Source organism: Ochotona curzoniae, unplaced genomic scaffold (assembly GCF_017591425.1).
Source record: "Ochotona curzoniae isolate NIBS_2020 unplaced genomic scaffold, NIBS_Ocur_1.0 scaffold_1037, whole genome shotgun sequence".
Classification (NCBI taxonomy): Eukaryota; Metazoa; Chordata; class Mammalia; order Lagomorpha; family Ochotonidae; genus Ochotona; species Ochotona curzoniae.
Window position 1 is genome coordinate 16,921,168 of NW_024467083.1, and position 11,577 is coordinate 16,932,744.

The 11,577-nt window shown below is 41.0% G+C and overlaps 1 protein-coding gene across 1 annotated transcript in view; it reads left to right on the plus strand.

Moving 5' to 3' along the window:
* Positions 1-8,972, plus strand: part of FAM102B (family with sequence similarity 102 member B) — a 65,403-nt gene extending 56,431 nt beyond the window's left edge. Inside the window, exons 7-11 of the mRNA XM_040999348.1 lie at positions 527-622; positions 755-944; positions 1,041-1,168; positions 1,975-2,044; positions 4,787-8,972. Coding sequence (XP_040855282.1) covers positions 527-622; positions 755-944; positions 1,041-1,168; positions 1,975-2,044; positions 4,787-4,829 — 527 coding nt within the window. The 3' untranslated portion in view covers positions 4,830-8,972. The remainder of the gene's footprint in view (positions 1-526; positions 623-754; positions 945-1,040; positions 1,169-1,974; positions 2,045-4,786) is intronic.
* The last annotated feature ends 2,605 nt before the right edge of the window (positions 8,973-11,577 follow it).

The following is an 11,577-nucleotide window of genomic DNA, read 5'->3' on the forward strand; positions in this document are numbered from 1 at the left end:
GGAGAGACAGAGATCCAAACCCATTGGTTCACTCCCCAAATGTCTGTGAAAGCCAGGCCTGGGCCAGGCCAAAACCAGGAGCTTCATCCACAAGGACTGTTTCCGTCTTCCACTCCTCCTCTCAGGAAGCTGTCCGGGAGGTGGATCAGAAATGTAGCAGTTGGGACTTAAACCAGTGTTCCTAAGGGATGCCAACTGCTATAATGAATTTATTACTAAATTTAAAAATAATCTATACAAGACTGATTCATCTGTATTTAAAAAAAGACAACACAAAAACTAGTGATTGTAAGGGAAAAGCAGTGTTAATGTTAAGGAAAGTGCAGTTCCTCAGTGAGCAAAAGTGTTTAGAAGCACTATGCATTTTTTTCAGTATGGTTGTTTCCCTTGTACTAAAGAGCTGTTACTTTTTATCTCATTCTTCTTGAAAATGAATGTCTCAGTTCACAAAGTCTGCAGATTAGAATACAGAAAGACCATTAACTTGTTGGCAATCATTGTAACGTCATGGTCTGGCATATTACAGATCTTTCAGCAAAGAGTACCTCTGTTCCAGATGAACTCGGTGCCTGTGGACATTCTAGAACATCAAGCTATGCAAGCCAGCAGTCAAAAGTATCAGGTAGAGACTAACAGGGAAATTTAATTGTTGATTGTTTCAAAGGGACTAGAAATTGCTATGATATAGGAGAAAGATGTTAAATTGCCAGAAATTTGATTTTATTTTTATACCCAAAGTGGTTTTCTCTTACAGGTTATAGTTCATGTCACTCCCGGTCATCCAGTTTCTCTGAGCTGTGCCACAGAAGAAATACCTCAGTAGGAAGTACATCAACAGGAATTGAAAGTATTCTAGAACCATGTGATGAGATTGAGCAAAAAGTAACTGAACCCCATCTTGAGACAGCTGATAAAGAAGATGTGGCTGCAGAAAAATTTTCGAGGTACTCTTTTAGTTTAAAGGATAAATTTAAATTACACACATCCTTTGTTTACATAACGTAATAAAAAAGGAGGAAAAATTTAATTCTCCCCCAAAGATGCCCAATGAAACAAGATTCTGTGGAATCTCAACTGAAGCGAGTTGATGACACCAGAGTGGATGCTGATGATATTGTAGAGAAAATACTCCAAAGCCAAGACTTCACGCTGGACTCCAGTGCAGAAGGTGTGTAGCTCACCGTTCAGTGAACAGTTCTACAATACAGGTGTGAATTATCCAGGTGGGAAGGTGTATAGCTATCTCACCATTCAGTAAACAGTACTGTAATGCAAGTGTGACCAGTCCAGGTGGTCAGCAGTAAAAAGAGGCAGTGCACCATAATACTCACTGCTGCTTATTTATAAAATCCTTGCAAGTCTCCTCCATGCCCCCCCACCAAAAAAAAGATTGAAAAATCTCCAGAGAACTTACAGCTTGTTTATTTCTGGGAATAAATATTCCACTTGGAAAAACAGCAAGCTTTAGTTAAAAAAAGATGCGTTGTAAAGAGGCTTTGAGTGGTCTTTAATAGTGGCTCACTGTCTGCTTTATCTGCATCTGTTGTGAACACTGTAAGCCATCGGGATAATTTGGAAGGCAAGGGTAGTAGTTTTGAAACAATGGTAACAAACAGAACCCCTCACATGCCCTCTTTAGCTTCTTCCCCAAAACTAAACATTTATATGCCACCCATTTGAAAGGTGTAATTACTCTTTCTAAAGTAAACATAGTATAGTTAACAATGGACTTTGTCTCATTATGTAACTTGTTATAAGGAGAAATAATTAAAGGAAGAGCTATCTTTATTCCTGCATTTAAAATGAACTTTCAGGGAGTTGAAATAACTGCTCTAAAACATGTATAGAATTTTAATCTTTTAAGTATTTCTTTAACAAGTTGGAATGTAAAAAAAATGAATTATTACAATGAATGTTATTTCACCAAATTCTGATAATGGTACTTAGAACAGGCATTTTGATTGTGTGTTGCAGAAGAAGGACTGAGGTTGTTTGTGGGTCCCGGGGGAAGAACAACCTTTGGCAGTCATCATCTTCCAAATAGGTATGTAATCCAGTCATCATCTTAAGGAGTATGTACTGACTCTCAAAAAATGCCCCTGTGAATGACAATTGCGATGTTTTCAGTAGACAGGTGCTAGAGAGTATAAACACTAGAAATTACTAGAGAAGAACTGTAGCTCAGTTTCCCTTATTCTGGCTATATATCTTTTTCAATTTTTATTTAAAGATTTATTTATTTTTATTTGGAAGGCACATATTACAGAAAGAGAAGATAGAAGTAGAGCTAGAGATAGAGGTCTTTCCATTCACTGGTTCACTCCCCAAATGGCTGCAACAGCCAGAGCCAGGCCAGTCCAAAACTAGGAGCCAAGAGCTTCTTCTGGATCTCCCACATTAGGCCAGGGGATCCAAGGACTTGAGCCGTCCTCTGTTGCTTTCCCAGGCCATTATCAGAGAGTTGGATCAGAATTGGAGCAGCCAGATCACAAACTGGCATCCAAATGGGATTCTGGTACTGCAGACAGAGGATTAGCCTGTTTTGCCGCTTTGCCTGCCCCTGAAAGTATTGTAATCAACTTCTTTGATAAGCAACGAATAAAAAGTGAGGCAGAAAGCCATAGAGAGACAGAAAGAGCAAGTTCCCATCTCCCAGTTCATGACTCAGATTCCTGTGATGGCCAAACCTGAGCGAGGGCCAAAGCCTGACACCAGGAAACCCAATCCAGGTCTCCTCCGTGAGTGACAGTCACCCAGTCACTGCAGGCATCACACTGCCTCCCAGGATCTGCCCTGACAGACAGGAGCCACAGGTGAACACTGAACCCAGACATTTTGAGGTGCGGTGCAAACACCTGCCCAGGCTTTCTATCTTTGCATTATATTTTTGCAAGTTAATTTGTTAATTTCCTTATATGTATTCTTCGAATATATCAGTAAAGAGACAGTTGGAGCATTAATTTGCAAAATAAAAATTTAATTTAGGGCCCGGCGCGGTGGCGCAAGTGGTTAAAGGTCCTCGCCTTGCACGCCCGGGATCCCATATGGGCGCCAGTTCTAATCCCGGCAGCCCCGCTTCCCTTCCAGCTCCCTGCCTGTGGCCTGGGAAAGCAGTCGAGGACGGCCCAAAGCTTTGGGAACCTGCACCCACGTGGGAGACCCAGAAGAGGCTCCTGGCTTCGGATCGGCATAGTATCGGCCCGTTGCGCTCACTTGGGGAGTGAATCATCGGACGGAAGATCTTCCTCTCTGTCTCTCCTCTCTGTATATCCGCCTTTCCAATGAAAAAATAATAAAAATAAATCTTTAAAAAAAAATTTAATTTAGAACAAAGTTCTTAGTCTTTAGAAGAGCAAAACAGTGTTACGTTTTGAGTCACGTACCTGTTGTTAGCAGTTAGGCGACCTCTCAGCAAGATAAGCTGATGCCAAACTGTCTTGCACGCTCCTTCCCCCACTGCATACAGCTTAACATACACACCGAGGAAAGTTCTGAAAACCCAGCATCATTTGGGCACTCACTGAGAATTTGCTCACAATGCTTGCAAATCTTAATTCTCTTAGTAGACTCCAGAATTCATTAATAGAAGTCAGTTGGTTCAGGCATATTAGGGTAAAGGCTAAACTGCTTTAGCAGAAATAGAAGGGCCGGGCTGAAGAGAAAGCTGTGCCCCCAAAGCCTAGTCCCTGGCTCAGGGACTCTCCACTTGGTTACTTTATGTCCTGATAGCCCGTGCCCTCAAAGCTGGTTTGCTCCCAGTCCACACCAAGCAGCTTCCCTTTAAGCAAGCGGGGTAGAAGTTGGCACATCTCTTCTGTTCATGTGACATAGGAGAAAGAGTACAGGTTTGGTCACATCTACAGAGGCTGTTTAAAAAGTTTGTCAAAAACACATAACTTGAATACACTATGTATATATTTCAAAAAAAATTTTTTTGCATCAAAACTAACTTACCTTTTAATTCCATTTTCCATTATCTTCAAAGTATGGGAGGTTAGGAAATACAGCTCTAGCCTAACAGCCTGTACCCATATACAACCATGAAGGAGAGAACAGATTTAAAGGGACAACTGACGGTCAGCCTCACCAAACTGGTGAAGAATTCAAGGTCCTTCAAAGGCCACGTTCTCTCTGAACCTGCATTACACAGGAATAATTTACAGTGCTGACCACATATGGACACTTGAAGGCAATGTGAAGGCATCACAGGCACCACTTGGGACGCCCTTGGCCCATTTCAGAGTGCTTGAGTTAAAATCCTGGGTCCTCTCCTGCTCCCAGCTTCCTGCTAATGACATCCAGTAAGGCACAGGTGGTGCTTCAAGTACTTGGGTTCCTCCAGACCCTGATCAAGTTCCTGCTTCCTGGTACAGCCCTGGCTACTGTTTGGGGAGTGTATCAGAATAGGACATCCTCTCTCTTCTCTCTCTTTTCTCTGCCTTTTAAATAAATAAATAATCTTTTAAAAGATAACAACAGAACTGAAGAATATTATCATATACTTGGTGCAAGGCCTCATGCACTCCCAGTACCTATACAAGGGAACTTCAGGACAAAGAAGAAAAAAAAATGTTCCTAGAAAATAAAATAAAGCAGTACATTTATTTTGGTGAACAATTTTTTTGAAATTTGTGCATAAGAGTAATCTTCAGATAGTTCATGGAAAAAAACGCATGTTATGAAAAAAAAAAAAACATGTACTATGAAAAAAACAGTGTGTTGCTGCTTAGAACCATTCCAACGCTGCAGCTCAAAGTGGTGACGTCTTTCCCTCCTGCTGTTTCAGGGTAGGATCTGGTGCGTATGAACAAGTCGTGATCAAACGCTAGAAGCCACCCTGATCAACAGAAGCTTCCCACTTGTCCACTGCATGTGGACAGTTGCTGTGTCCAGGCATTTTCTTCAAGCACTTCAGAGAAAATGAAGCTGTGTCCATGAAGCCAAGGCCGATTTCTCCTTCCACGGCACCCACCAGCCATGCTCCCCCTCCCACGGGAAGGGAGCATGGGATGTGAGGCTCCAGGCAAGGTGCGCAGGCGCACCAGGTTCCTGTGGTCCCACATGTGCTGCCTGGAAGCCTTTTTCTTCGAGCTCTACCCAGTGAGGAATTCAGCACTTGTCTATGACAGAGGTGCTCAACACATGTGGGCTCCATGTTTTTATTTCAGTTTGACATTTGAGGGGCAATAGAAATTGTAATTTGAACCCAATGAATTTTTGTCGAGATAGTTGTATTCTCCTGTTAAGGAAATCCTCTGTATTATACTACCTACAGTAATGTACTAAGTTTATTTTAACTCATTTTGATGCAAAAATTGATAAATATGTCAGTGTTCATATTTTGGGGAAGTGTTATACTAAAGTCTAAACATGCAAAATGCTTAATAATCATTCTAAATATAGCTGTCATAAATCAAAATGACAGTTTAAGTTGGAGACAAGCTAATGAGTGTAAAGCAATTACTATGCAGTGTATGCTGTTGCTTCTTGTTAACGTTAGGCGAGCTGCAGATCCCCCCAACAGCACGGCTTTTGTAAGAGAGTCGAAACAAGTTTACTAGTCAATGTTAAGCTACCATAAGGCATTCAAACAGAAGAGCTATTTTAAATAACTGAACATTAAGATCTGCAGGCTTCAAACATCAGAATTCTGAATAAGAGGGAAATTGTGATATGATCTAAAACTGAGCAGCTTTCTTTAAATTCAGCCCTTTCTGAAAAATGAAAATTATTTTGACACAGGAGGGGGACAAGACAGGCCACAGCTGCTTGGCACTGCTGGCACAGGGCAGAAGTGACCACTTAAGTTCCATGTGATTAGATATCACTTGCATGTTTCTTACTGCATAGTATAACTGATACTGCTTTTTGAGGAAAGAACAAAATACAACAGAGCTTCTAAAATCAACATGTGGTTCAGATTCAGTTTAATTGGACAGCAGATAGGCCTTAGGAGATTTTCTGATCTTATAACAGTTTCCATGTGGAAAGACCTAACATTTCCTTAGAAATCAGTCATCAGAGAAACGTAGAGGCTGTAAAACTAATAATTCACAGTCTTCACTTCCAAAATCAAGCCCAGGAACAATATTAATTCAGAGTGGGATTCCTTTGGTCAAGGTATTTTCATGTTGGCAAGATAAGAAAAAATTATATTATTTTTAATATTCAAATATATAGAGGTTTAGAATTTTTTGAATAGTTCATGTTAGGACTTTTTTTTTTAACTATTTCAAGGATTGAATATTCCACATTGACCAAATACTATTTTTACAAGTAGATTCTGAAGTTTCTGAAAAGATGATACACCCTGTTTTGAAATATTTTGAATGTTAAAAGAAAGTCTGGGTTGTTATACTAATTATTTTTAAAACTTATTTTGAAGAAAAACATTGACCTGAACATTTTAGTCTAACCAAGGAAAAATGGCAAAGACTTGCTGTTTTCAAATTAATTTCATTATATATTATGCATTTATTATATATTATGGAAAGTCAAAGAAAGTTTTAATAGAGAAATGCAGATAGTGTTTAAAGGAAATATTTATTATTGACTTTTTAAAGGCATATATTTTTCTATTTTCAAAATTTTAGTTTCTAGGCTCTATTTTTATTGGCACTTCTACAAATGCCCTTATTGTTTTAAAAATGATAAAACTCAATTATAAATGGGGCTCACTGGGGGCGTTTGTCTGAAATAGAAAAGGTGCTGTGGTCAGACAGGACATTTGTCTGCTCGTCTACTCATCCTTGGCTAACCTTGGCCTGGTGGGAGACAGACTGTCATTGTTCAGAATGGTACAGAATTCTGCAAATGTGTAGAGACTCTGAAAAGCATAAACATCACGACTCTACCAATTTAGCAGCTACTAGCTAAACTGACTTATGTTGTGGTAAATATGAAAATATAGATTAGGGGGAAAATAATTAGTGGCAGCTGGGATTCACCCTGTCCCATCTCCATCAACCTATTTGGCCCTCAGATTTCAGCACAACCACTTCAGTGTGTGTGCTGACAGCTGCCCACAGGTCTGCCTTATTCTCTGCTTTTTCTCTTCATAGAGCCTACACTGTTAGTATTTTAACCACATAGCTATTGAAGAAACTATCAGATACCAAGCCCACTTCGTTTCTGTTTTGAGTTTATAAAATTGGATTGAAAAAGGAGATTCTTAATCATTTGCCTTTCAAACTCAGGTTTACAATCACCTAGCCTAGGAGAATTTGCAGATGTGCAGATCTTTTGCTAGTTCTGTCTTAGAGAAAAAGGCTCATTGTATTGCAGAGCTTTATATCTGATGAGAAAAACTGAGTCTTAAATATCTTGCTGGGGAGGAGGCACAGGCCAGCAGAGAGACCTGCTCCCTGGGACTTCAGCTGGCAGCTGAGACCAGGTGGGATGTGAAGGGGACATGCATGGCACAGAAGGTCCCAGACCAAGAGTTTACATCTTAATGACTGATTCCTCTTGGTGAGATTTTTTTTTTAAGTTTTCTGTATACCAATGAATATTTATGCTTATGATTAGGAAAGTCTTGACCAAGAATCCCAAACTCACCATTCTGTTCCTGGACTAAAACTGTCAGAACAGGGGCAGGCGTAACAGTGCAGTGGACCAGGCCACTGTTTAGGGTGTTTCATCCAGTATTGGAATGCCAGTTCGGGTCCTTTCACTGTGCTTCCCATCCTGCTTCCTGCTGAAGGGGCCTGGGAGGGCAGCAGGTACTTGGTATCCTGCTGCCCACGTGGGAGACACAGGTAGATCTCTGGGCTCCTGGTTTCAGCCCTGCCCAGCCTTGGCTATTGTAGGCTTTTGTGGAGTGAACCAGCAGATGGAAGAGCTCATTTCCTTTCATATAAAAAAATATTTTAAAAAATCAGAATAATATCCAAACCAGAACCTTCTGTATTTGCCTTGTTATACAAAGCTGTGGGCCACAGAGGTGAACCACTTGTGGCCCATTCGTTCCTGGAAAGAAAAGATCTCTGACCACCAAACATTCAGATTCTAGAGCAGTAAGTTTTAATAAAGCATGCAGAAGTAATTTTAGGTTTTCTAATTTCCTGCTGACTAAACCACACTGCGGAAGCTCAAGCTGACAGCATTATTAATTATCTTATTGAAACACTCCAAAGTGTCAAGCTTCCTACTTTGTGTCACACTGCTCCAAGTGACAGACAGGGCTCTTAGGTATGGCAAGTTGTATTTTGTTTTCTTATCATTCTTAACCTTGAGCAGCTCAGGAATTGTGCCTGCTCAGTTCTCTTGTTCTGATGGTACAGCCTGTGAATATAACCAAGTAGTAAAGACGGAATCGTGTTATGCCACTACTCATGTGTTGGCTTAGGTACTATGCATCATGTTCATAGCTGAGATGCTCAAGAACATGAAGTCTACAATATACAGGATCGAATATACCTATTAACTCAGTCTAAGACTGCTCTGGAAAGCAACAGCCTTATTCCCTTGTGTATGTGATTCTCATAATGATGTGTAAACACTATATTCTAGTTGGTTCCAGGGATGGTCTGTGTAGTTACTCCCCCTTACACCAAGCTGACAAACTTTAGTTTACATCACATATTCCCATTTTCAGATGTTCATGTTTACCTTATGTACATATAACAAAGCTTTCTCCTGACCAAAAGCCACCTGGAAAAGATATTTAGGGTATTTACAATTGATTTTTTTAAACACCTCTTATTGTAAGGATCACCTTCCTCTTGTATGTCTATTTGATCCTTTGGAAGTTGATTCAATGTGTAGTTAATTATGCAGATGTTTATGTAAGATTTTATTGAAGTGATTCCATGAGTATTGTTAATACTTGGAGAATGACCTTCATATTTATGTATTTCTGTTTCAAATGTACAATAATAAATCCTGGAATTTTTTTTACAAAAAAATTTTAATTTGTAAAGTGTTTGTAATAAAGATAAATTTACATATGTTCAATAAAAAACATGTTAAAAGATTATTCCTAATATGTTCTTAAACTATCGATTACAGGTAGGCTTTTGGTGTTGCAGGTAAGTCAGCACTTGGGACCCCTGAGCCCCACATCAGAGGACGTGGTTGGAGCCCCGGCTCCTTTGTTTCCAATCCAGCTCCCTGCTAAAGATACCCTGGAAGGAAGCAGGCAGGCAGTGACTTAAGTACTTGGGTTCCTGTCACACACGAGACTCAAAACTGGATTCTGAGCTCTTGGCTTCTCTTGCAGGCATTTGTGGGGATGAACCAGGGATGTCTTTCCATTCTCTCTCTCCCTCCCTCCCTTCCACACACACACCTCTTGTCTCAAGCTTCAAATAAGAAATTTTAAAAGCAATCTGTGTCAGAAAATTGTGTTAAGATAGGGAAGCAGAAGTGAAGAGTCCAACAGAACTTTCCCTGAAGATTTCATTTCATTAAGTTCCAGGTCACGAAGTACAGTCACACACGTCCCTGGCCGACTTTGTGAACCCCTGGGCAGAGCCTTGTGGACACAGGCTCTGAAATGAGACCAGTTCAAATCTGCATACAAACTCCCCTCTGAACCTGTTTGCTAATCTGGGATGGAGATTATACCACCACCACCATTGGGTTGTGACAGAAAACAAACACTAATGTTAGAGTGTTCCTGAGCAGGCACTCAGTATTTCATCAAGCCAAAATATGCCTTTGTGTAACATCTACACATATAGGAGAGCTTCAGAAAGGAAATAAAAGATAACTATTTTGATGAAAAAGATTTGAAGTCCATACATACAATGGGGTCTTCAAAAAGATCATAGAAAGGTGTGCTCTCAAGAAAAAACTATGGGGTGACTGGCAGAGTGGTTAAGATGCCACTCAAGGTGCCCACATCTCTTATCAAATGCCGTCACTCCACTGTCAATCCCAGCTTCCTGCTAGTGCATACCCCAGGTGGCAGGTGCTGATCCACGTACTTGTGTCCTTCCACAACGGGAGACACTGAGCTCCTGTCTCCTGACTTAATAGCTGGACCAGCCCTAGCTGCTGTGGACATCGTGGGAGTGAGCCAGCAGACAGATGATATCTGTGTCTACGTACCGTGTCACTGCCTTCCAAATGTTTTTAATTAAAAAAAAAAATTCTTTGGCCCAGCAGCATCAGTACAGTGGATCAGACACCATTTGGGACACCCACATTCCATACCAGGGTGCCAATTCAAATCCAGATTGCTATACAACTTCGTACCAATGTGCCTGGGACTCAAGCACATGGGTCCATGCCACCCAAGTGAGAGGCTAGGATGGATTCCTCACTTCAGCCTTGCCCAGACCTGGCTGTTAAGACAGTTGAGGGGTAAAGATCCTCTCTGCCTATCATCTGTCTTCATTATCTGTCATCTATCTGTACCTTCCAAATAAAAATTATAAAATACTTAAAATTAACACAGAATGGGCTAGGACTGTGCTGTAGTGAGTTGAACTACTGCCTGCAATGCCTGCATCCCATATGAGCACCAGTTCAAGTCCCAGCTGCTCCACTTAAAATCCACTTTCCTGTAATGTGCCTGGGAAAGCAGCAAAGAACAGTCCAACTGTTCAGGCCCTTGCACCCTCATGGGAACCCCACAAGCTCCTGACTTTGGACCAGCCCAGCTCCAGCTTTTGCTACTATCTGGGGAGTAAACTAATGAATGGAAGATCCCTACCTTTCCTTCTCTAACTCTACCTTTCAATAAATCTTTAAAAAATAATAATAACTGTAGGAACAAGTATGTAGCGCAGTAGGCACTAGTTGGAGCCCTGGCTTACCCTGATGCACGCCAGTGCCAAACCATGCAAGGGATGTACTAAGGAGCTGCCAGAGGCCTTCTTGTACGGATTTAGACTCAGTTTCTGTACAATTACAGCTCACCTACATATAGAGGGCTCCTCAGCCATTTAAGAAGCTGACTTCACTACTAGATCTTTAGACCAAGTGAGTCCAATTGTTTCAAGTGTGGCCACCTTATGGCATTGCACTTGAGTGATTCAGGTCCAATCTACTCCTAAGCAATCCTGTGTCTACACCTCTTCCACATCTATCCCATGGAAATAAGACCAAAGAAAACATTTTTTAAAATAAATGCTTAAATAAAATATTTTAAAACATTACTTATTTTGCCTAAATATGGTGAAACAGTTTCCTTGTGTGTGGTCTCATATGTTCCCATAAGACTCTTCAGAGGAAAGCACAGGATGGGCAACTTGACAGAACAGGCTGGATGAAGATGTGACTGGGAGAAACCAGGACCATGGAATGAAAGTCATGAGTCAGTGGGGTGCGGGTGAGGAGCAGACCCAGCGAAGTGTTTCCAAGAAAGAAAATTATGACAGCTGGATTTGCCAACGCCAGCCTGAGTCACGGCATGCAGGCTGAACTGTCATCATAAATAAATCATCACAGCAATGTGGGTGAGATATGTGTGCAGGCCACCTGCCAGGAACAGGAAGAACCCGACAGATCAATAGGCCAGAGAAAGGGAGTGTTCATTTCCAAGATAGAATGTTTATAACTGGGATGTTAATTACTTTAAAAACCTGTACAAGGAAATCAGCAGTGTCACAGCAAGTCAAGCCACCACTT